The 27,426-nt window shown below is 41.4% G+C and overlaps 1 protein-coding gene across 3 annotated transcripts in view; it reads right to left on the reverse strand.

The window, feature by feature from the left end:
* Positions 1–21,423, reverse strand: part of pja2 (praja ring finger ubiquitin ligase 2) — a 67,558-nt gene extending 46,135 nt beyond the window's left edge. For 2 of the 3 annotated variants that reach the window (XM_084324369.1, XM_084324367.1), the window contains exons 1-3: positions 21,364–21,423; positions 4,458–4,573; positions 3,632–3,722 (exon numbers count right to left, since the gene is read on the reverse strand). In XM_084324369.1, the coding sequence (XP_084180495.1) occupies positions 3,632–3,722; positions 4,458–4,571 (205 nt within the window). In that variant the 5' untranslated portion in view covers positions 4,572–4,573; positions 21,364–21,423. Of the gene's footprint in view, positions 1–3,631; positions 3,723–4,457; positions 4,574–21,001; positions 21,094–21,363 lie in introns of those variants that run through there. The other variant, XM_084324368.1, reaches the window with a different exon arrangement.
* Positions 21,424–27,426: the final 6,003 nt, after the last annotated feature.

The following is a 27,426-nucleotide window of genomic DNA, read 5'->3' on the forward strand; positions in this document are numbered from 1 at the left end:
CACACACACACACACACACACACACACACACACACACACACACACACACACACACAATTATTTTGTTACAAAAACTTAATTTCCTGCATTCTGGTGCAGGAATTTTTACCCTTTAAATGCCAGTGTTTGTGATGGGCATCACAAATTATTATTGTAAAAAAAAGAAAGAAAACACATATTCAATACATTTTTGAAATGTTACCCTTTAACACTTTGAGTGCCACTCACGAGATTTCTCGGGTTTTTTTATAGGTGGTTGCTAGCCACTCACGAGATTTCTTGGATTATTTTTTTTTTATTTTTTTTTAGCGATCTGAAAAATTATTGCATCACCCGAGCCTACCCGAGTATAGCCGAGCGGCGCCGGCGATCACTGTGGAAAAAAGCGCCCCCTGTCGTCTCCCAGATGACATAAGTGATTTTGGAATGGACTCAATGAAAATGAGGGGAAAAAAATCCGGTACTCCACATTTTCCAGTTCACTGATCCAGCCGGGGTTACCACAGTTCATTCTGGAACCTCAGATCCCCGCTGATCATGGAGATCTACAGTATCGCGTTGGATCCATACACGTATCGATTTTTTCGAATGGTGATCAGGAATTGGAATATACCAGTTGGATACCATCTTATGTCAGGTAAGGACTCTATGTTATCAGTGTTAGGATAACCAGAGTAAGTTTGATGAAGTTATAAGCTGTTTTGTGAAATGTCTTCTTTCGGTTTCACTGTAAAAGTCCGTGAGGAAATCAACGGAGCGATTATCCGTGCGCGGCCGTAATGTGCTTGCGTGCACGTATAATATTGATCATCTAGCGTTTATTTGAAAACGATTCATAAAAAGGCCGAAGAATATCAACGTTGTGGAATATTCCACTAAAAGACGATTTTCATAGAATGCTCCAGAATGAGCTGTTTTTTATATCAAAACGGGGGCTTTTCTAACTGCTCTTTTTAATTTAAAACATAGATTAGGCGATATTAACGTTAACATTGGCGCCGATGGTGGCATTCAGCCGGTAAAACGGAAAACCAGGCGTGGCGCTCAAAGTGTTAAATGCCAGTTTGTGTGATGGCATCACAAATTCTTGTTAAATTATTGTCAATATATCAAATGCAAAGTAAATTTTTCTGGGAGGGATTATTACAGGCTAGGCATGTGTCAATGATTAGCAACAACACAGATTTTGATGAATTTTTTTGTAATGTCAGATTTAACACCAACTCTTTTAAAAAAAAAGTGGGAGTATTTCATTTTTTATCTGACATTACAAAAAAATCAAAAAAAATAAATAGTTATGATCAGGGCTGAAGTTGAATTAAAGATGTATGACTGTTTAGACTGCATTACTCTCTGTCACAGTGATCTCCTGGTTGTTCCCCACTTAGGTTATCTAACTATTGCACCACCGCAACCAGAAACACTGGCCTGGCCTGCTTCTAAGTTCAGTGGCCTGACTGGAAAAAAATTTAAATAAAAATTAATTATATATATATTTTTTTGTAAATGTACCACCAGCAGTACCACCAAGTACCACTAGTGGTACGCGTACCACAGTTTGAGAACCACTGCTCTATATTAACGTAACTAGCTATTCATATCAATCGAAATAACGTATTGTATTGTTTTCATCTCTCTATATTAACGTGATTCCATCAACACAACATAAATGTTCAAAACACGACTTCATTATTGCTTATCTCTGCAAACACGACTTCATTATTGCTCATCTGCTCTGTTCAAAACACGACTTCATTATTGCTTATCTCTGCTCTGTTTACGTTGGGTGGACGAGCAGTGAGTTTTAATATTGAGCACGGCATAAGAAGTAGGTAATATGCTCTTGCGCGTGACGCGACTTTGGGCTTCATCGTTTTTAGATCACAGGCTGGTCATGCATAATCTCGCCCACCAGACTCTTCTACCGAATTGACTAGGTCATGCAAGTCAATCAATAGATTACACTTTCTGTAGGCCTAACACTCACCTACTCATTCTGTTGTGACACAAGATGACATGTTAGGGTTGTCACCTTCCGTGATCATGTTTGAACCAATGTGTAAAAAAATCTGTTTTAGATTAGGCTGTAAAAATATGTTCTATAGGCTATATTTAGTCTAGTTTATTAGACAAAGCATTTAAAAATACTTTGATGAGTCTACATCAATAGCATTAACACTTTAATCGCCATGGGTTAAATTCATAATTTACCATCCCTCGCCAGCTCTATTTGTCTATGGAGAAGTTCCCCTTCTTTGCAGGGCTATAACTTTTTAAATTCTATTGCTAAATTGCCATTATTATGGCCCATTCAATGTCCTATATGTATTGTTCAGGGTGTAGCAACGTTAAACTTTTTCATTCACATATTCATACTAAAATATGGTCTAAAGTATAAGTATGTTTTTATCGTTTTCTGCAGCTTTCTTCAGAACGTGATTTATAGCCCTAAATGCATTATATTGATGATCAAATACAGTTTGGTAGGAATCTGTGCGAGATAAAAAATTTCAACTGGGGGAGCTCCCGTAGCTCACCGCATATCTCGGCGCTATTTCTGCGTCGGGGAAAACCGTGCTCGTCACGGATCTGGGGGACACGAGTTCGATTCCCGGACCCGCCGTCATTTCTCAGAATGTCTTCGCCTGCTCTACATCCATTTTCAACCTGTTTCTGTCGGTCATGCTTGACCAGAAAAGCGATAAAAACGCTAAAAAAAAAAGTTTAAAAAAAAAAGAAAAAAAATGTCAACTGGACGTGGTTCTAGAAGTTTCTACGCATCATCTGATGATGACCGGATGGGCGGGGGATCGTTAGATGATTCATCCAGAGTGGGTCATATGTTCATCAGATCAGTTAGTATAGAAGACGTTAGAAAATAACGCTGAATCTTACCGTGGCTTCCTCGATTTCGATGACAGATTTTTGAAATATTGACATCAAAGACGAGTTACGGCGTCTTCGGCAGAATGAGCATGGCTAGGAATGACGTGAAAACTCGTCCGCGGCGATCATAGTGTTAACAAGGTTGACAGAATAAAGTCTATATCAATTTATTGCCATCATGGACCAATAACAGAACAGATTGACAGGTGGTGACAAAGCACAAGACTGGGCATTTACAGGCGGTAGCTATAGCGATGCACGGCGGTAGCAGTATATTGATGCACGGCGTATATTGATGCACGGTGGTAGCGTGTTAGTTAGTATATTGATGTGCTAGTTAGTTAGTATATTGATGCACGGCGGTAGCGAGTTTGTTGATAGTTAGTAGTATATTGATGCAGGTAGGTAGCTGATGCAGGTAGGTAGCTGATGTGACGGACTTGTGGAACTGAAAGTTAGGCCGCGATTGGGCGCTGAGAGAAACGTCAGTGGCCAATCAGATCGCGCAAACCGAACGCGGAAGTACAACTGGCTTAGGGAAAGTATTCATGCAACCTGTTCACTATGCCAGTCCTTCATTTACAGTCAACAGAGCAGTTTGGTTTCTTCATGACATCATCAAGAGAATCTTGGTTCTTAAGTCTCTAGCTTGAGGGGAGTTATTCATCCTGAACTCATTACTGTAAGTAAGTGTGTGTATTCGTGTGTGTGTTCGTGTGTGTGTGTGTGTGTGTGTGTGGCATACCTATATGCTGTTCTGTGGTCAGGTTGTCTCTGGTTTGCCCCTCCCAGTTTCCTATTCTGGCTGGATTCTGGTTCCTGTACCTTCCAGAGGCCTAGGAGCAGTAAACAAGGAGGGGTCAGACTGCTAGGAGCAGTAAACAAGGAGGGGTCAGACTGCTAGGAGCAGTAAACAAGGAGGGGTCAGACTGCTAGGAGCGGTAAACAAGGAGGGGTCAGACTGCTAGGAGCAGTAAACAAGGAGGGGTCAGACCGCTACCATAGGATCAGCAGAGGTTTACAAATGTAGAGGAAATCATGGGACCAGCCATATGAGATTAACAAAGGAAATCCCCCATTTTTGTATTTTCAAATGATAAACCAAATGAATGCATTGTCTACACTCTGTAATCATACTCAGACAGTAGGTGCACCCCCCCCCCCCCCCCCCCCACCAAAAATAGCACTTACACAACACTGATGTCAGATATTGAGATTTTACACCTTAGTGTCAGTCAGGCTCACAGGCTCATTTATTCTAACTGCAATTCTCCTCCATGTAGGTAATTCACCTTCAGCATGAAACCAAACTGTGGGAGATACAGCAATGGCTGAAGCCGGGCTGCGTTCAATTCACTTCTAATTCAATCACTTTGTGATGTTCTTCAAAATTAAAATACTGAGGTTTCTAGGAAAGATGGTTGTCATATCCAACTTATAATAAAATGATCAAAATAGATGCTCTTTTAGAAGCAAACAACTTTAATTTTTTTTTATTCACTTAAAAAGCGGATTGTAATTAAAAGTCAATGCAATAAATCCCTATACTTATACGATGTCAAATTAATTACCTTGAAGTTGGGTCTGAAGCTGATGTAGGCGTGTCTCCGTCCATACCTGCGTCCTGTAATGGTCTGGTATCCTGCCGGTCTGGGCCAAGCCGCACGCCCTGACTCCTGACCCATTCCTGGAGAGAAACAGAAATATTACTGCTGTTAACTAGCTCAACTGAACTGCTCTGTCCGGGAAGCACAGCCTGGTTCCTCTCCTATCACATTCTCCACAAGGATCGCCTGCTTCTACATTTAAAATTGTAGCACGATCTGTGAAAGTCATTTAAAAGATCCTGTCTGTTTTTTTTTTTACCTACTTTTTCTCCTCCTTTTTCTGTGATTTTTCTAATTTTCTCCCATCCCAATTTCCTCTCGTGCCAATTCTCCCTCCCCTGTCCTGATCGTTGCTCGCATGTGCCCCCCACTGGCCGGTCGTAGGGAGGATAGAAGCCCATCACATGTCCCCTCTGATACATGTGGAGGCCACCAGTCACTTCTTTTCACCTGCCAGCGCGGACTAACATTGGCGAGGTGTAACGTGTGGGAGGCTCACGCTACCCCCGCCATTTCCTGTCTTTGCTGTGCAGGCGCCCTGACAGACCTGTAGGAGTCGCTGTTTACAACAACCAGACTACTACCACCCATCGACTCCCCTCCCACTGACTCCAACAGTATGCAGCTGCAGAGCCGCAGAGCCAGCGGCGCTCTCAGGGCCACGCTCTGACGGCCGCGCTGTGAGGGCCGCTCAGAAGCGCCACCCACCCAATGGCTGAATTGGAGTATTGCACTGTGCGGACACAGCTGTGAGATCCGCGCGAGGCCAGATATCTTGAATGAATGCGTTTATTTATTTCAAACATAAATTGAAAATAAATAATAATAAAAAACTAGACAATTCCGTGCGGGGAAATTGTGAAAGTGTGGGTGATGCCTAGGGATGGGTACCGTTCATATTTGAACCGATACGGTACCGGTACCTGTGAATCGATACCGGTACCCAACGGTACCTTTTTTTCTGTACTTTAGTCTCTAAAAATGTAATCTACCTACCTCAGTTGTGAAAAAAAAATCCAAACTTCAAATAACCACACTTTCGACCGTTTTCGGCTTGCCATTGCCCCGACTGCTTTGTTGTTGAATCAAGTCAAATCCTAGGTAAGCGTATATTGTGCGTGTGAACGTTGACATGAAGAAAAAAGTTTAAATATTTATTTTTTATTACAGTACAGACAACGGTATCTCACGTGAATCGATACTCGGTAGTACCGACGTGTTTCGGTAAGTACCTTTAAAAGTTCCAAATTCGGTACCCATCCCTAGTGATGCCTGTGCACCGCCGGCCAACGGGAGAGGGTCTGTATTGTCTCTTTCGACAGCAAAACGGTAGGCAAGGCACCTTGGTTGAGAAATGCAGGCTTCAATCTATGTTGTTTAGTCTATCTGTTCAGTACTGTTCAGTACTGTTTCAAGATGCACAATGAGATCTTCTAAGAGAATTGTTGAATAGATACACAAATGTTCTAGAATGTTTGATTATGACACCTTACTGTGACATCACAAATGTTCTAGAATGTTCTATTATGACAAGTAAATAAGGCGTCGGTTACACCTAGGGTGTTTTCGTTTCGTTTTCAAGATGAGTTTCGCTTTCCAGAGGGCAATGTAGCGACAGCCGAGTTAGACATTTGTTTTGAGATCTGAGCACTTTCGTTTTGTCAGAACGAGGCGTGGTCAGACCGCAACGGATCGCGTCTCGAATTCAGCACTGAGCATGGAGCATGCGCGGGGAGGTAGTTACCTTGGATGTGCCAATACACTTCCTGCAAAAAAATCAACAAGCCACCATCTTTAAATGCCTCCGTGAGCTATTTAGCCAATGTAGCACTTATTTTTCAGCAAAGAAAGTGCAATAAAAGTGCAATAAACAAAACGGATACATTCACTGTGTGTTCTGCCTCTCATTTGTTGATGAAACAAAACTAACATCAACACACAAAAATATCTCCGATGTTGTTAGCTACATGCTAACGTGAATGGAATATGCCAGTAGAACAGTATATAGCATTGTGGCTAGCAGCTAACATTAGCTCACGTTAGCCAGCCAGCACCAAACTGATGATATCAGGAGCTATCAGTAGCTAGATAACATTAGACAACGCCTCATGTATTAAACAAAGGTGAATAGATGACTGGGCCATTTTGTTTAATGCTTGTTAAGATTGAAAGAGGAGCTCTGAGCTAACGGTCTGATAGCTAACATTAGCTCACGTTAGCCAGCTGCTCATGCAATCGTTAATGCTAGCAGAATGAATGGATGTAAACTTTATTTAACATATTGCAGAATGGGTACAATACAATACGGCTCTTAGGCCTGCCACGATAACACATTTTGCTGGGCGATTAATTGCCCCCGAAAATATCGCGATAAGCGATATTATTGCGACCGGTTAGAGAATTTTTTTTTAGAAATTTATTTCCCAAAACTTTTATTTTGAAGCCCACCGCTCCGTCTTTTCCGGTGTTTAGACTTTTATTTTGAAGCCCACCGACCGGACCGGAAGTATTGTTGTAATTATCCTAAGCAGAAACTATGAGCCGACAACTTGGGCTAATGATATGATGTTTTTGAGCTAATGATAAAACAAATTGTTGGTGAACAACTAACTTTAGGTTAGTTTTAACGTTAGCTACTAACGTTAGATGCAGCTACTACAGGCAATCAACGATGAGGAGGAAGCGTCAAAGCAGTATATAATATAATAGCTGTGGTGCGTAAGCACTGCAGCACGACTCGAAACTACCGGAGTGTTATAATAAATTAATTCATGTTTAACTTGTCCCCGTGTCCAGTCCTTTGACTAGCCCCACCCGTTAATTGTAAACAATGATGCATGTAATTGTATTAACGTTATTCTGTGTTGTACTTGTAGCTATGCTATACGTTGTATTTCGTTTGTAGCTAATGTTGTTAGCATTGAATGAGCATCAACGAACGCTAGATCTTTAATCTTTATTTAGCAGTCCAGTTTCTCCGGGCAGTAGCGAGTAACTACTTGGGTCTAAAAATAGCTAACGTTACACTACAAATAATGCTACTTGGTTAAAAGGAGCAACACTATTGAGAAATGTCTATGTGGCGTTGCCCCACGGAGCTCCCGTGCTGTACTCTAGTAACGTCAGCGGCCCGCCTCCCAACACGGACAGTGACTGAGGGGCACTGGTTCCGCCTCATTAAAACAAACGCGCAAATAGCAATTAATCGCGCCCGTCAAAATCATTGCATTCATTTTAATTATCGCAGCAATTAATCGATTTATTGCTTATCGCGGCAGGCCTAGGCTCAATACAAACAATTGTTAAGGGAATGCAGACTGTTGTAGCTTGGACTGGGGTCCTTATAACAATAACTTGACAACACATGGTAGCTGCAGCTATTTGGGACAGCTCTGTCGTCACCGGACGTTGGTGAGGGCACGCAGATGTCGGTATCTACAACAACTAGCAACAACGGCTCCGCGCAGATTACAGTACATGACACGTTGTTGGCGAGTTTTGGCGAGTATCCAAAACGAAAACACCTTTTCAGCGTTGTCAGTAGGGCAACGCGTTTTCCTGCCAAAACGGCATTTCTATTTAACTGGGACAGAAAACGTATTCATTCAGCAACAAAACGAAAACAAAAACACCTAGTCTAACCATGGCCTAGTGACTAGTCTAACCAAAAGTCAAGAACAAAACAAGAACACCATAAAGTCCAAAAAAATTTAAATAAATATATGATTCCACGGACATAACTTTGACCACATATAGTGTCTTATGTAGTCTTATGCATAATTGCACATAGTTCATGTATAATATTGTAAAATAGCTTAGACATAGCCTACTTGCATAGAATAGTCATGTATAATATTGCTGGCTGTACAATACTGCTGTAGGCCTATAATACTGCTGTTCATATCCAGTATACACATATTTACATTAAACATAATATTCACCATTCCTTAATTACCATCATACCCACATCACATAGACTGTAGTGCAGGGCTCCAGGGTGCGCCCGTTTTGGTCGCATTTTGCGACCAAATCTCAGTGCCGTGCGTCTGGATGTTTTCCCTTGTCGCACTGGTGCTCCCAGCAGGTCTGTCTGTGTGTATGTGTGTATGTATGTGTGTGTATATCGTTTTTTTCCCCCTGTGGCCATGTGCGTTCTAAGATAAAAAAAATCTCTGCCTTTGATTGGCTATAACGCATGCATTATGCAAAGACCAGCCCCGATCTGGCTCTGATCATCACCCTGCCATTATTATTCGATGTATGACGGGATAAACAAAAAAGCCATGTGAGAATTGAAACGATAAAAAAACACAGCGTCTCATACTGGTTTCATAATACAACGTTTCCGAATGGACATTTGGATTAAACAAAGTGTATGCAGTGATGCTTTCCCAGCGGAACACAAGCTGCTTAACGTTACACAGGTATGTTATACACATTAATTAAGCTATGTAATGTTAGACCGCAGCCCTTTAGCTTTAGCTAACGTTAAGATAGCAGGAGCCGTCGGCCAACAAAGCTGTTTCAACAAATGGATTCACAAAATGGATCATCATTCAAACGTTATTCAAGCCTTCCGTGACCAGTAAGTAGGTACATCTACTACTCAACCGCAGCAATGTGCGCTATGTGCTTAAACTTTGCTAGTCAAGACTCGACAGTACGCTTACGCTGGGTTGAGGCGTGGGCGGAAGTGGCCATTTTTCAAAAAAAAATACCCGAAAGACTATTAGTATAGGGAGGTGTAGTGGTTACTTCCTGGACCACTGCACTTCCGTGTTACATTGAAATCGGGGAGGAGATTGCGGGGGGAGCAAATTAATGAATGTGGATGAGAGCCGTGATGTAAGTGGTTGAAGCTATGGAGTGGGGGTGCTAGAGACATGATCGAATAGACTTTTATGCGCCTGAATTTCCTGAACACGGCGCGACCCATTCCTAATCGATCAGAACTAAATCGGCCGAGATCAAGTCCCTTTTTCAGCACCTACTCCCCATACGCAAGCGCAGATTGTCAACGGAGTCTGAACAGTGCGAGGCGACGCGCGAATGTGGAATGTTCCATAAGAGGGGGGGCGCTTCGGTGGCCAGTGTCCTTTCAGCCGAACAGGATAATGAAAAAATTATCCCACTAAATGGCCAGACGCGTCTTATGGCAACATCTACAATTACCTCATTGAGGCTACGTTTAGACGGAGAGAGTCTGAACAGAAACAGCAAAAGTAGTCTTGCGGTCTCACTTTTAATTTTGCGTTTAGACTAGTGTTTTGGGGTGGAATTCTCCGTGCAGAAGAGGCTGTAACTACTCGAGACGACTGAGCCCCGCTGTCACACGATTGGCGCATATGTCACATGACGTGCTGTGAAGACCCGCCCTACTCTGCCTCCGATTCGCAGACTGTGGGTGAGGAATGTGATTGGACCAATGCAGAGTCACTCACAGACAGTGGCTCCAGTCCGCGGGACAGATTCTTGTACTGCCAAAAAAAAAGTACTGCCAATGTAGCCTTCAGGTGATCTCCAGTCCGTAGATAGAATCAGACATGCTTGTTCGCTTTGTTTACGCTTCTAGGCTACTGGCGCATGCCTGTGATGTAAGCAGTATGCGTGACGACTCGACGAGAGCCTTGACAACCCTTTAGTCATCGTTTTATGCGGTTTGACAGTTTAGATGAGCGCAAAGGTCTATCGTTTCTAGGAATTCCACCCTGGAAGGTGGTCTCACTTTTTTACGGTTTCACCCCGTAAAAACGCTATTTCCGTATAAACGAAAGGCACATCCGAAAAAATATTTTTGCGGATTCACCTGCTAGCGTTTCCGTCTAAACAGGGCCTAAGTCTCCAGGTAGACTAATGTTTATATTTAAGTGCAGTGGTCTATAGCCACTCACACTACCACCACAAGCTCCCCCCCTCTGATGGAACATTCAACATTCATTTGCGCGTAGTCTCGCGCCGTTCAGACTCCGTTGACAATCTGTGCAGGGAGTAGGTGCTGAAAAAGGGACTTGATCTCGGCCGATTTAGTTCTGATCGATTAGGAATGGGTCGCGCCATGTTCAGGAAACTCAGGCGCATAAAAGTCTATTCGATCATGTCTCTAGCACCCCCACAGCCGTAGCTGCAACCACTTACATCACGGCTCTCATCCACAATCTCCTCCCCGATTTCAGAATCCTGGAAGTGGTGCGGTGGTCTATAGCAGTGGTTCCCAAAGTCAGGGTCGCAACCCAAAGGTGGGCCGCGAGCAGCCACGGGAGGGCAGCGAGATGATTTCCCAAAAAAAAAAAGAAAAAAAAAAAATGTAGGCCACTGAACTTAGAAGCAGGCCAGGACAGTGTTTCTAGTTGTATTCTAAAATTCTATTCTATTGTATTCTAAAATGTGACTATATGGTTTTATATTAACTTAAAGGGGAACTATCTTATAAATGGCCTTTTTCAGTGTTTAGCATTGTTTCCTAGCTATGTGGACTTATATTAATATGATCTATGTCTCTAATTCTCATATTGGCGCATTCTTCCAATTCTCCTCTCACAATATTCACCCTCACTGAACTGAGTCATCTGAAAATGTGATGATTTGTGATGTCAGAAAGACACCGCTGCATGTTAATGTTCAGGCGCCGGCGCCGCGGCGCAGTGGTTTAGGAGCCCAGGCTCAAAACGGCTCGAGATCTTGAGGTAGAAAAATGCTGTTTTTGAGGACTTGATTAGAAATACAAAACAATGAATTAAAAAATATATATAATTACAGAGGTGTTCCATAAACTCACAGGAATTGTGTAAAAGTGCCCAAATAGTGAAAGAAATAGTAAAATAGTTCCCCTTTAATAAATAAACAAAAATGAAAAATCTACTTATTTCAACGAACATTTCAAACTAAACAGATTATGCACATAAAACGCTGAAAACAACCGAAGCAACAATAGTATTTTAATGAGGCTATTATTATTATCATTATTATTTTGCAACAAGTTAGCCCTCTCATAAATAGCACATATAAATGAATAACTAACTTGAACTAACTTAATAGGATTGAAGTGATATTTGGCTTAAAAAATCGGTCACCTGGCAAAAAAAATTAAAATAAAAATAAGCCTGACGATGTGCATTGGGCCGCGGCTCTCTGACGCCTTATTTTCTGGGTCCCGGCCTGAAAAGTTTGGGAACCCCTGGTCTATAGGAAGGTGTAATGGTTACTTCCTGGTCTATAGGGAGGTGTAGTGGTTACTTCCTGGTCTATAGGGAGGTGTAGTGGTTACTTCCTGGTCTATAGGGAGGTGTAGTGGTTACTTCCTGGTCTATAGGGAGGTGTAGTGGTTACTTCCTGATCTATAGGTAGGTGTAGTGGTTACATGTGCTTATTCATCCACAATCTATAGCTCAACATGAAAATATTCGCAATTAATTGTAAAAAAAATAATAATCGCTGAATTTTATTTCAACCAAAAATGCTTAACAAATAATGTTAGTGATAGAAGGGAACTCACTTTGTGTAAAAATGGAAAGCTTTCCAAATGTTCATGAGGTAGAATTGTAGCCGATAATCCATTTTCCCAAAGATAAATCCCTATACAGGTGGACCTCGCAGGCTGTCCAAAGTAACGTCAGACTACACCTCCCTATTTAAGAGCAAATTGTTTGCATGATTAAAAACGATGGTTCAAACATCCGTTCGAAAAACCCTGGCGAATGTTCGAATCCCAAAAACAGGCTTGGGACAGCTCTAACTGGAGCTGAGCTGAATGTGTTAAAATAGACATAAAAAGGTGACGGATTGGACTTTGCGAGCTAACTGTAATACAATGTTATTTTTTAATTTACATAACATCTTAAGAAATTACTAATGTGTATGGAAACTGACAAAAAGGGTAATTGTATTAAGGTAACGCTTAAAATTTATTATTGCAACGGCAAAAGGCGCAGTGGAAATTTTTGGGTGCACCTAAATGAAAAAGTTAGGCGCACTGGTGCAACCAATGTAAAAGGTTAGTCAGGAGCCCTGTAGTGTATAGCATAGCAAAAGTATACCGTTACCTGGCCCATGGGGACATTAACGTGTGTTGTCGGGCCTTACAAATACATTTGATTTTGATTCGATTATCAATAAGGTAGGATATCTGGAACACAGAAACGCACTATTTTTTAAATCACATCCCATGAAACTCGGAGACCTGGCTGAATTTAAGACTGCACAAATCATGTTTAAAGCACGAAACAATTCACTCCCGGGTAACATCCAAAAATTATGTTATAGAGAGGGGGGTTACAATTTAGAGGAGAGTCTTAACTTCAAGAAACAGGCTGTTCATTCAACAATGTATGTATATTTCAGTTTGTGGAGTGAATATGAGTTGCATAAGAGATAATAGAGTGTGAAGGTATACTGAATACTGTCTATCTGTATGTCATGTATGTCATTATATGTTATGATGAATTGAAAATGGGGGACCCTGATGTAAACAAGACGAAAGTCTTTCTCTGGTCTGCATCCCCTTAACACTTTGAGTGCCAACGACGATATATGTCGTTAGTTCATGCCGACCGTTGAATGCCAGCAACGCTATATAGTGGTTGTTTGTCTTTTTTTTAATTAGCGATTTGAATTCATATTTCATCAATCTAGTCTCACGTTAGTGCAGCAACCTCTCTCTGAGCTCCATTGGGAAAATACCGCCCCCTATCGTCTCTCCCTGTGTAACTGCACCCCATTGGATTAGACTGATGGGGGGGGAAATCCATTTTCCTCATTTTACTTATCCGGCAAGCCATGCGAAGAGATCGAAGTGATTGCCGAGCCGGAAAACAGCGTGGAATACATATTTCCAGTACCCAGCGCTGAATCAATAAACGCGATCGATATTTGGAATGGCGATCAGGAATTGGAATAATCTTTTTGGAGAACATCTGATCTGAGGTAAGGAATCTATTTTACCAGTCTTAGGATAATCGGATGTTTTCACAGAGATATCAGCGTTTGCCCTATGTCTGTGTGTGTGTGTGGGTGCTGATCAGGAAATGAGAGAATAGATTTTTCAGCTCGCTTCTCTAGCGTGCATAATAAGTACACATATACTATCGATAATCTAGCGTTTATTTGAAAACGATTCATAAATAGGCCGAAAAATGACGTTTGTGTATTCCAGAATATTCCAGTAAATGCCGTTTATCATGGAATCTTTATATTTTCCTGAAACTTTCAAGAAAACGGTATAAAACGGAAATGAACCGATTAAAAAACAATCCGTTTCGACAATGTTGACTGCAAACAAGGTATTGATAAGCGACGGCCAGATTAGACACAGCCATAATTTTTTTTTGTATCCACTTTTTCTCCCATTTTCTATTTTTCTCCCATCCCAATTTCGTATCATCCAATTCAACCCTCCCCTGTCTCGAACGCTGTTTCTTGCCTCCCACAAGCCGGCTGCAATGTGGACTAAGTCATACATAGCACAAGTCCCCTCCGATACTCGAGGTAACAGCAGTCGCATCTTTTCACCTGCGCAGCGCGATCTTCCAGCGTCAGGGGTCTGCGCTTTGGAGGGGCACCGCCCCCATCGCTTCCTGATTCTACTGCACAGGCGCACCAACCGACCTGTAGGAGTCGCTGTCCACAACGCCCGATCCCCACCCATCAGTTTCCCACCCCCTAATACTGCCAATGTGTATTAGTACGGACGACCAGCTAAACTGAAAGCAATGTGGAGCGCTGGGCTCGAACAGGCGAACCCAGCGTGACACAGCCATAATTTAAGACATAGATTATGCGTTCACAATGCTATCATTGAAGTGGGTGCTGGCATTCAACCATGTTTTGACCATGTTCACCAGGCATCCGAAGTATTGTGTGTATTGAGCCGTACTGTATATTGTACCCATTCTGCAATCTGTTAATAAAGTTTTCAATCAATCAATCAAGGGGGTAGGAATACATACGTTTACACTTCATCCTCCTACACTCCTGCTTGTTTGTTTTTTTAATCTGTTTATTACTTGTTTTTTATTATTATTTATTTTAAATTTATGTTCGAAATAAATAAACGGATTCATTCAAGATATTGTGTGAGCAAAAGTATAGTTAATTTACTCATACAGTATGTACATCCTCTGGCCTCGCGCGGATCTCACAGCTGTGCCTGCACAGTGCAATACTCCAATTCAGCCATTGGGTGGGTGGCGCTGCTGAGCGGCCCTCACAGTGCGGCCGTCAGAGCGCGGCCCTGAGAGCGCCGCTGGCTCTGCAGCTGCATGCTTCTCACTGACTCTGCCAATTGAGTCAGTATGACGGCCGGCCCAAGCCAGAGGCAACGCTGACAGCCGGATTCGATACCGGTGTCTCTTGCGTTGGTGACGAGCGCAATGTCTGCTGCGCCACCCAGCCGCCACATCCCGTCGCTGTGTTGAATCTCAGGTTGCATTTGTTTGACCCTTTTCAATGTTCTTCTTACTGTGGATTTATTACCAGGAGCAGAGCAGGAAACTAACTTCGCCATTCAAGTGAGTTATTTTACACATTCACTAGGCACCTTCAGTACTTAACAGAAGAAGAACTCTATGCATATGTTCTGGGATTGCCCACCAGTAGTCCATTTTTGGAAATCTATAGCAACTAAACTCTCAAACATCTGTAATATATCAATTCCACTCACGGCAGCAACATTACTTCTAAACAATATATCTTTACTACATCCATACAACAAAAACGAATTATTCTGGCGGGCGTTACAGCAGCCAAAAAGATGATTGCAATGAGATGGAAAGAACCAGAGAGACTCACAGTAATTAACTGGTCCCTGACATTGCTGGAGGTTATTTATTTGGAGATCTCGACTGCTCGTGTGGTTGGAGTCGGACAGGCGAGCATTGAGCTGTGGGTCGCGGTGGCCGAGAAGGTTAAGACCACCATATAGCGGCTAAGCGGGATCGGGTGTTGGTCCTGGGGGAGGAAATGTCTTCTGTGGTGTCTGTGGTAACATAATTTGTTTTTATTTTTAGGTTCTGTATTTATTATTTTTGTGATTCTACTATCATTATTGTTAGTGTTATTATTGTCCTGTGAAGTCATGTCTATTATTATTATTATTGTATTGTGTGGTGTTTTATATTTCATGTACAAAAAAAAAGGGAAAATTAAAAGATTTGATCATTAAAAAAAAGAAGAACGATATGTAAGGGATAATGTATAGCTACGAGGTCATTGTCGCAAAATAATTGACCGACACGGAGTTTAGAACACTGAGGCGTAGCCGAGGTGTTTTAAACGTCAGTGAAGGTCAATTATTTTGCGACAATGACCGAGTATAGGCTATACATTATCCCGCTTATTACATGGCTAACTTACTAACAATATACCTAATTCATCGACAAGACGAGATCAAATGCAGACGCAGTTGTTCTGTGGCTCTGTCAGACCAAATAAAGTGATTATTATTATCGGCAGCCGGCAGGTCTGTGGTCTGATTGCATGACTGAGTGCAGCTGTGCATATGCTGAGCAGCACTGATACAGTGTGTGTAGTGGGCTTGATTGGTCCAGCTGTGCACAGCGGTCATTATTGTTCGGCAGAGGTCCGTTATTGAGTAATATCGGACCTCTGATGAGCGCTATTGACCAATCACAAGCAAGCATTTCGGCGAATGTGAAAACGCCATGTAATAAAACGATATATAGACCTCTTCATTATACCATATAATAAACATGTTTATGACAGCAATCGCAAAAGATTTATATAGTCAAGTCTATAAATATTTGGACATTGACACAATTTGTGTCAAGATGTGCTTTTAAGTGCAGACTTTCAGCTTTAAATTGAGGGTATTTACATCCAAATCAGGTGAAAGGTGTAGGAATCACATAATTTTTTTGACCTTTATTTACCCAGGGTAGGTTCACTGAGCACAGATGCTCTTTTTCAGGAACGCCCTGCTTCACATTCACACAGTTCCATTCACACCTGGGAGCTGCCCAGTACAACCACAGTTGACACCATTGGCCACTGAGCAACTCCACTGGAGCAATTGGGGGTTAAGTGCCTTGCTCAAGGGCACTTCGGTCCCGGGGATCAAACCGGCAACCTTCCGGTCACAAACCCGCTTCTCTAACCTTTAGGCCAGTGGTTCCCAAACCTCTCCTCGAGACACCCCAGCCGTTCCATGTATTTGTTAAATTCCACCACCAGCACACCTGATTCAACTAATAAAGGGCTTGTTAAGTTGAATCAGGTGTGCTGGTGGTGGAATTTAACAAATACATGGAACGGCTGGGGTGCTTCGAGGAGAGGATTGGGAAGCACTGCTTTAGGCCACCGCTGCTAAACTGTTCTAAGCTGTTATTTACAAGGAGCAAAGGGTCTAGAGTTAATTTCCAGTGTGGTATTTGCATTTGGAATCTGTTGCAGTCAACTCTCAATATGAGGTCCAAAGAGCTGTCACTATCAGTGAAGCAAGCCATCAATAACACATTGGTCGCCAAGAACGAGTTACGCCGTTTTTGCCCGCCATGCGTTGAACGCCAAGAACGACTTACTCGGTTTTTGGGATCAATATTTAATTTTTTCGCCATGGCATTCATAAATCATCCAGCCAACCTCCGGACTGCAGCGGGACCCTGTATGAGATTGCGTTAAATCGAATGGTGTTTCGGCTATACACAAGCTAGAGCTAAAACTCAAAATGCATATTATCGGTATCATGGATCACCATGAATGCATGAAAGGGGGGGGGGACACGTCGTTTTTGATTATTGATTACCAATAACGGCATTAGCCTCATTAGCCTCATTCGCTGATCGGCTGGTTGGCTATCAAAGCAAGGCCTGATCAGCATGAAATTTATGTGAAAAAGCTCTTACCGTGGGCCGGTTGGATCCCAAAAAGGATTTCGCAGTTATCGATCGCCATCTGGTAGATCGATATGTCCATTGACTGATGCTATATTCCTTTACTGCATACCGAATTCAGCGTCACAAAAAGTATTCCAGGCTACATGCTACAGGCATAGCTTTAGGCTAACAAAAAAGTCCACCCATGATGAAAAAAAAAAACACCGGTCTGTAACAGTGAACACTGCATTATCAAGACAGCGCCCCTACAAGGATCTGGCCGGTAATGCACTTTTCCGAATCCCAAGAGTAAGGTAAATCTGCAGTGCCGCTCTGTGACATTGAGTAGAATATTACAATGGAATAAAAGCCAAAACAACCTTAACACTAGAGCTGCCGCGGTATTGATGTTTTCCTTACCACACGGATTTGCTAAATATTTCCTACCGCCGCGGTTATTACCGCACGCACACAAAAAAAAATAAAAAAGTTTGAATGCATTTTTTTTTTTAGTAGTAGTCTACTTTTTATAGCATATAGCCTGCCTCTAGTCTAAATGTCGATCTTTAGAGGATGACTTTGCAGCATGAATATTGTTTGGGATTCGGCAAGCACGCATTAGTTATTGAAAGTGAAACACGGATTCGAAGTTTCCCCTCTGGTCGTGCGCCGTTCACTCGGTGTCGCGGGCAGGGGTGGTTACCCCCCCGACCCTTTCTTATTATTATTACTATAAAGTTACTACTTTATAATAAAGGCATTCGTTTTGTGGCATTACCATTATATAGTTATACGTTCAATAACATCAGCGTATTTACCGGACCATCTCAGTTCCTTTCTTTGCTCAGAGCGTGCTGAGTTGTCCCATTCTGCGGTCTGTTAATAAAGTTTTCAATCAGACAAGTGTATAGAACGAAGGGCTTTTATTATAACATTCGTTGCAGACAGTAAAATCATTATGTCTTGTTTAGTACTCCTGATGAGCGATGGTAGTCCACTCCGGCGGGGAGCTAAAGCTAACGTTATTAGCCGTATTGTGATGAGCTCTGATCAATGGCTGACATTCAGGATGTAAAAAAACTGCAGGACGCTCCCAACATGTGACGCGTCTCTCTTCTGACCAATCAGTGGTCTGCAATGTTTCACGTGACTTTTCTGGTACCCAATAGGGTCGCTTGGAACCTCGACAGAGGAGTAGGGTATATCTGCAGAGCCGAAAGCCCAACGAGAGGAGGGTACTTCATTATTATTATTATAAAAAACAGCGGTGATGCGGTATTCAGCCTACTCTGCGGTGGCTGTGATGTAACAGCGATACCGCGGTAATGCGGTAATCGCGGCAGCTCTACTCTACTTAACGTGGTTGGCCCTCAAGCGTTGGATCCGAAACACGTATATATACCAGGGTTTCCGTTGTCCGGTAATTACCGTTTTTTTACCGGGGAAATCTGTTGAAGTCCGACATATTTAAATATCTCCGGTCATAATGTCCTGTGAAAATAATTCCCTCTAAGCACAATTTGAATTGTATTAAAATTTGTTTCATTGTTGCTTCACCAAGCAGGTCTAATAATGACAACGATGTGTGTTCCTATATCATATCACGCGCACAGCAAGTTTCAATTTCAGTTCCTGGCATTTTTAACCAGTGGAGAAAGGTAAGAGAGATTTCCCTATCGTTTTTCTTATATGAATTATTCAACCTACGTTAATAAAACATACCTGGTGATCAACTACAGTTTGCTGTGAACATTATGATATGTGTGTAGTGTTCTGATAACGACTATTGGTGAAGCAATGTCAAAATTAATTTGGGTTAGGCAGCTGCTGCAGCGCGACCTGTGGTTTGCTGATGAGAATGGCAGGGCGGGAGCTTGATGCTGGATTAGCGGGAAGCATGCAACTGCAGAGCCACAGATCTCACAGCTGTGCCCGCACAGTGCAATACTCCAATTCAGCCATTGGGTGGGTGGCGCTGCTGAGCGGTCCCCAGACCGGACCTGAGAGCGCCGCTGGCTCTGCAGTTGCATACTATTGGGATTAGTTTATCGCTTCGTTGGGAGGCGGAGATAGTCATTGGTTTCAGCGATCACGCAACGTTTAGGTTTCAGTGAACCCCACGATAATGTTGCCATCTCTCTCTGCCAAATTTCTCAGTTCTTCGCTTGATATAATTAATACAAATGTCCAATATAACGGAATTCGTTAGCTCATAAAAATGTGATTATAACAGACTGCTGTTTAATGTCGGGCCGACTGCCCACAGACACCTATTTGATTTCAAGTCAGCAGCAGCACGAAGTCTCGAGGGACTTATTTTATTTGGAATATAATGACTATACGCAAAGGTAGCCTAGTTTTAAGTTAAAATATTATAAATCTACATGCCTTGAGGATGTCATTCTTTATATAGCCTGCCTATCAATTGTTTTTAAGCTCAATAAACTGACCGGAATTTCTCACTTTGTCCGGGAGATTGAAATCTTCCAGGACAGGAGACCGGCACCAATATTTTCTAACGGAAACTCTGATATATACACGTGGTTGGCCACGAATGTGGTAAAAAAAAATGTGTTCATTATACAACTGTGGCGGGACTAATTAGACAGGCCGCCACAGTCTAGGTAATTAATGGGAAAAACCCTGCCCAGATTAGAGTTTGCAACAAATAAAAACATTAAAAATAAGAGGCTGTACAGTTCTGGAATAACATCCTATGGACAGGTGAGACAAAGATCAACTTGTATTGACAGAATGATGGGAAGAGAGGGGTATGGAGAAGGAAAGGAACTGCTCATGATCAAAAGCATACCACCTCATCAGTGAAGCATAGTGGACTAGTGGTGGTAGTGTTACAGTATGCCATGGGCATGTATGGCTGCCAATGGAACTGGTTCCCTTGTATTTACTGACAAAAGCAGCAGGATGAATTCTGAAATGTTTTGGGCAATATTATCTGCTCATATTCAGCAAAATGCTTCAGAACTCATTGGACGGTGCTTCACAGTGCAGATGGACAATGACCCAAAGCATTCTACGAAAGCAACCAACACGTTTTTTAAGGCCAATAAGTGGAATATTATGCAATGGCCAAGTCAATCACCTGACCTGAATTCAATTTTGCATGCATTCCACTTGCTGAAGACAAAACTGAAGGGTGCCAAGAACAAGCGGAAACTGAAGACAGTTGCAGTAAGTAGAGGCCTGGCAGGGAATCACCAGGGAAGAAACCCAGTGTCTGGTGATGTCTATGGGTTCCAGACTTCAGGCTGTCATTGACTGCAAAGGATTTACAACCAAGTATTATTAAAAGTGACAATTTGATTTATTGTTAGTTTGTCCAATTACTTTTGGTCCAAAGTATTTATTCCTGTTCACCTGATTTGGATGTAAATACCCTCAATTAAAGCTGAAGGTCTGCACTTAAAGCACACCTTGATTGTTTAATTTCAAGTATATTGTGTGGTGTACATAGCCACAATTGGGACAATTGTGTCAATGTCCAAATATGTATGGTCCTGTCTGTAAATATGGCAGATGTACCTGATGTTCAGCCTTAATTAACTTGAGCAATCAATCAATTCAATCAAGCAATGGCATTGTTAGCATCTGGCCTAACTAGCTGGGTAGCTCATCTATAAACAGCCAAGTGAATTCAACTAGCAAACTAGACAGTCTACTTACTTTGCTAGCTAAAGCTACCGTTTAGATTCGATTTCGTATTTGTAATGTTGAGACTTCATTCCGCGCAGTTAGCTTGCAAACGAAGAATGATCTGTCTTCAGGCGAGGCCCCAGCTAGCGTAGCTAACGTTAGCTAACTTAGCTAACTGTTTTGCTTTGCTTGCAGAGCTTCCTCTTTTGACAAACTCTGCTAGCTAGCCATACAGTCAACAATGGAGTGCCTCCCAAAGACTTCTGGTCCGTTTGCACTCAATTTAACACGGCTGGTCATCGAACAATTGTTCTACAACTATTTATATAAGCTATGTTAACTAATGTGTACTACACATTAGTAACAGTAACTTGGTATAAGCTGTGAATTACCTGTGTAGCAGGTGATCCCTCCGACTGGTTTAGCTAGCTGGCTAACTCTACTGCTGCGCCCCCAACAATACGTCACATCAAACATTTGTCATGTGATCGTGTTTCGCCCAATGGGTTACCAGCTGTCCAGCTCTGCGCTGGCAATCCATTAAAGGGGATTTAAACACACGTGTAAATAGCATGGATGGAGCTCTTTTGACAAGAGTCACGGGGGTAGCCTACACCCCCTCTCTCTCCCCCTCTCGCGCTCTCTCTCTATTAATGTGTGTGTGTGTGTGTGTGTGTGTGTGTGTGTGTGTGTGTGTGTGTGTGTGTGTGTGTGTGGGATGGGGGGGGGGGGTACTTTATTATGACATTTATTCTTGCATTGGCCCAATACTTTTGTGTGTTTTTATTATAGTTAACTTTTCTATTAGCGTATATTATAGTTAACTTTTCCACTAGCCTATTATAGTCCACTTTGTATGAATGGTCTGAATGAACAGAGTATGCTACACAGCCAGTGTTATATTCTGTGTTTATAATCAGAACAGTAGAGAACATGAATAGTCCAGTTTACATTTTTATTCATATTCGTATCATATTATATGTCTGTATATCTATCTATTTAGCTGACGCTTTTATCAAAAGCGACTTACAAGTTTTGTACAACAAGACAGCAGGAAGGGTACAACTCTATCAGCTGAGTAAAAACTTTCATCAAAGTGTTAAGTGCTACAGTGTATAGTTAGTATATTAGGACAAGTGCATGACAGTAAGGTTAGTTAGGGTTAGAGTTATTTTTTTCTATATCTATCTATCTATCGATCTATTTATCTCTATTGTTAACAGAATTCGGCTATAGGGCGACAATAATATGGTCAAGAGGCAATGGCATGGTTTCTATGAATGAATGAATGAATGAAAACTTTATTTAACAGATTGCAGAATGGGTACAATACAGTACGGCTCAATACATACAATTGTTAAGGGGATGCAGACCTGAGAAAGACGTTTGTCTTGTTTCCATCAGGGTCGCCCATTTTCAATTCATATAGACATTTATGACATACACAACATACATGACATTTATGGCATAGGGACATATAGGTATTTAGTACTGATACATTTGTGACATAACGGTATTCAAATATACAGTACTGTTACCCCTAGATCCTGACAGAGTATATACATATGATGGGGAGGGGACTGTACATTAGGAGGGGGTGGGTGGGTGGGAGGGAAATATACATACGGCGGGGAGGGAATATATACATGCGGTGGGGAGGAGACTGTCTATTAGGAGGTGGTGGGGGTTTTGGGCATTTACGGTGGCCAGTTTCGAATTGCAGCCTCCCGTAGGTGCTCTTTAAGAGCGGTTTTGAATGTGGGCAGGGATTCACATTCCTTTACAGCTTTGGGTAGGGCGTTCCACATTGTTGTGGCATAATTGCGAAACGTGTTTAGTCCCTTGTTTGAGCCGAATCTGGGTTTAACATGATTTGTTGAGCTTCCTCTGGTGTAGTGGTTGTGGTATTCACTGACCTTTGGGAAGTATTTTGACATGTACATGGACACCCCGGTCGTATAGTGTATCTTGTAGACCAGGCCCATTGCAAGTTGCTGTACTCTGTCTACTCTAAGCCATCCTAGGTTGGCAAAGTGGGCAGGGGTGAGGTGGGTTCTGGGGTTCAGGTCAAGTAGTAGTCTGACCAGTTTGTTTTGTGATGTTTGTAATTTTGTTTTAAGCGCCTTTGAGGTGCTTTGGTACCATGAGGTGCACGCATAGTCATAGTACCCTTGAATGAGTGCTCCTGCCAGAGTCTTCAGGGTGTCTATCTTGAGCCTGAACTGGCGTGGTTTCTTTTATTCACATGGAAAGAGCAGTAACACAGGTCTTCTCTCACTGAGAGACATGGGGGAGAGAAAGAAGTGGGAGGAGACATCTACTTTTATACTCGCCACATGGTGGTGTACCTGGGTGGCTCCGCCTAAAGCGCCCTCTAGTGGGAACAGATATATATGCAGCTAGACAGTTACTTGTGGAGACAGTTATATGCAGGTAAACAGTTACTAGTGTAAACAGCCATATATACAGTTAGACAGTTACTAACAATCCTACACAGAACCTCTGACTTCAACACTCCCACTTAGGTTGCATTAGCATACTGGCTGACTTCTTGGAAAAACATTTGACAAAGGAAATAATATAATCCCAAAAACATCAACAGGGTATGACAGTCAATATCTTCACATTAAACATGACCCTTGCAAATCCCTTAATTTTTTTTATTTGAAACAGGTTTCCTCATGGTGTCTACTACTCTGTCGTCCATTGGACAGTAAACCGGTGTCATTCTTTCTTATCTGATGACATACCTGATGAGATGATATTATCTATAATGACATGTTTACATCTATATTGACACATTGGGTTCCTAGCAATCACAATGGTCCCCTGTAGACGGTGGGCCGAAGGTCTCTAGAGGCTTCCGTTAATGAAATGATTGATCTGGTTAAACAGACTATATGTTATTGTAATATGAACTACATAATATACTATAATAACACATTTCCGTTTGTTGGCAACGGTTGTTGGGTCATATCTTTATGAAATTAATGTGTTGATAAGATAAAAACTACCTACGTTTGTGAAAAGGGGCATTGCTGCGGAACCAATCAAAACGCGTTACAACGTCAGGTGACTTGATTTCTCCCAATGACATTCCTCAAGCTCCGGAAACTAGGAAGTAAATTTGCGACTCGTCTGTTGACAACACTGGATAGCTCTGCATCGGTAAGCTCTCAATACTCATATACATTACTATTGAAATGCATTTTTACTTAACTCTACAGCATTATTCAAACGTGATAGGAAGTTATGAGTCATCAGCTGTTTATATGCATCCGTTTTGACTTCCGATTACACATTGGAAAATATTGTAGCCAGCTCACAGACTAACGTTACGTTAGCATTTTAACTTTCTCAGATAGCAATCTAACATTACGTTAGTGTAAATCAAAAACTCTAACCCAATACTAATAATAGTAACTTGTTTCACATTCTTGCTGTGTGTTACACTATGGTATAGCGGTATGTGTTGTTGCCTGTGACGTTGTACTGCTACATCTATTTATGACATACCAGATTTGTAAATACAGTACTGTTTGTCACAAGACGTTGTCACAACAGTTACATATGTACAAAATATACTGTCTCATAAATATACTCTTCCAATATATAAATATACATATAAATATATTGTTTTAGATGCTGTTGTCACTATGAATTACAAATGGGGGGCCCTGATGTAAACAAGACAAACGTCTTTCTCTGGTCTGCATCCCCTTAACAATAGTTTGATATTGGATGGTCCCTGTGCTGTTGTTTACTGTCTATCTGTATGTCATGTATGTAATATGTTATGATGAATTGAAAATGGGGGACCCTGATGTAAACAAGATGAAAGTCTTTCTCTGGTCTGCATTCCATTAACAATTGTGTGTATTGAGCTGTACTGTACTGTACCCATTCTGCAATCTGTTAATATGATGAATAACGTTATCTATTGTAGTAACAATGTTCCAAAATGTATTGATTGTTTTTCTGTTTCCCCAGATGCTCAACCCTGGACCACACGACAGATATATTCTAGGCCTAATTAACCCTAGCCTGAGGGTTCTATAGTAATCAATCATGCAAGCTCAAAGATTGAGCTCTTGAGGTGACTGCTCTATATCAAGAACCATTATCAGAGTGGCAACTGCAGGACCTGTATTTCCCAAAACAATGAATATCATGATTGAATGAGAGGCCATGGTAAACAGCACAGTGAATAAACAATGTGCAGTCCCCTTATATATTGTTCTGGATAGAAGTGGGGCCAGGCTAATCTGCAAGAGCTCAACTTTTGAACAAGGATGGTCTCACATAAGCTGTCCGGGGACGACTCACACAGCTCTCTACTCTCTGGGCCCTGGACTGGACACCCCTCCACTGTACTAGTTACACATTACACACATACAAATGACAATAACACTATGTAACAACCATCAAATGCACTCACAGCACACACATCCACACGCACACACTCACTATTAAACAAACAACTGACTGCAGCACCCACTTTAAAACACCTAAACACACTTTATATTTATTGGCAAAGAATTTGCACTACAACCCATACCTCATTACACCTTACTGTAAATTGTACCTCATCCCATTTCTGCATTGTACTGTATAGTATATTGTATTGTAACTCAGTTACTTTTCTACTCTGCATTGTACATTGTATGTATATATTGAACACTTGTCTACGTACTTGACTTCTATTTTATACTTATCTATTTTTATCTAGCACAATCTCTGGAGCAAAACAGAAAGAAGCATTTTATATAAAAGTATTCTGTACTTCTGTATGACAACTAATAAAGAAACTTGAACATCAAAAAAATCAACATTCTGTTCTCTATGCCAGGCTAGATCTGACCTTGACTCATGTTACAGGATTAATACACACTTTATACACAAATTGCATATAGCATTCTCTTTGGTAGCATTCATTCTGTGTTTATTGTGTCATACTGGGGAATAATATTAATATTATTATGTCCTATTGGGGACATAATTTAAAATTCTGAGCAATTCAATAGTTTTTTTTATGGAGAGGACGTCTGACATTAATTGAAAACTGTATTAACAGATTGCAGAATGGGTACAATACAGTACAGCTCAATACACACAATTGTTAAGGGGATGCAGACCAGAGAAAGACTTTCATCTTGTTTACATCAGGGTCCCCCATTTGTAATTCATAGTGACAACAGCATCTAAAACAATATATTTATATGTATATTTATATATTGGAAGAGTATATTTATGAGACAGTATATTTGCAGTCCAGAGAAAGACTTTCGTGAGAGACCAACAAAGTGAGGTATGTAAAAACTTGGAATCAAATTGTGGTCGTAGATCTAACGTTAATATCACGTTAACAATCTAATGGCTAGAAAGCTCACCTGACGTCGATATGGCTTAATACAGTGCGAAATACAATCTTATAGTAAGAAACAAAACACAAGTTGAACATAGTTTTGAACGTTTTATTACAATAGTATTTAGGTTGGACCGTCGGATCTAACGTTAATATCACGTTAACCATCTAAAGCTCATTTGTGACGTCGTTATGGTTAATACAGTGCGAAATACAATCTTATATAGTAACAAAACAATACACAAATTGAACATAGTTTTGAACGTTTTATTACAATAGTATTTACTGTCATGTTGCGATGTATAATACAGCTAGCGTTCCAGTCAGATTCTCCGTTCTTGTTGACAATTTTGGGGTCCGTACTTCCCGTTTCTGTATCCTGATTGGTTTATCAGCTAGAGGTGTCCCAAGATATGCATGAGCAAACATTGAATCTAAATGTAAGATTACGAACACCGATGACCAACAGACGGCTGGCCAACAATTTTTGACTCAACATAATAACTAGATATTACACACAAAGAATTGTGTAGTCTGCCAACATGGATCAATCAAGTTCACTTTAGACTGACTCGGCCTCCCCTCTACTGGTTGTCCTCATAAACAACAGTCTCCATATATACACAATGTCCATCATTTTAAACGGTTTTGACAGAACGCCCATTCTTCAAAAACACCATATTCGGTATAGAGAATACATTTCAATTACCTACTGCATTTTGAGCAATATATTCGTAACCTTATCTTCATCACTTCGAGCAGTTGCTCTAGATAAACACATTTTGCATTGTCATAGCTAGAAACATATACTCAGCTTCACAGGCTGATAGTATCACTGTAGGCTTTAAGCCTTAAACCTTTGTTGTCTTTTCTGAAACACCGCTGTCCGTCTGCAGCACCTCTGGGATAACAAAAAACATATTTTGACGTAGTTCAATGCTTCTCTGTGGGGTCAACAAAAATACTATGACACTCTTACTCACTACAAAACATAGGTCAGGGCAAGTACAGGTTGTCCAACAAAATGAAGCTACCCACATTTTTCTATACATCTCTTACTTCAGTCAAAACATCTCAGGATCTTTCCCAC

The sequence above is a fragment of the Notolepis coatsorum genome, assembly GCF_963971535.1.
Source record: "Notolepis coatsorum genome assembly, chromosome: 11".
In the NCBI taxonomy this organism is placed as follows: Eukaryota; Metazoa; Chordata; class Actinopteri; order Aulopiformes; family Paralepididae; genus Notolepis; species Notolepis coatsorum.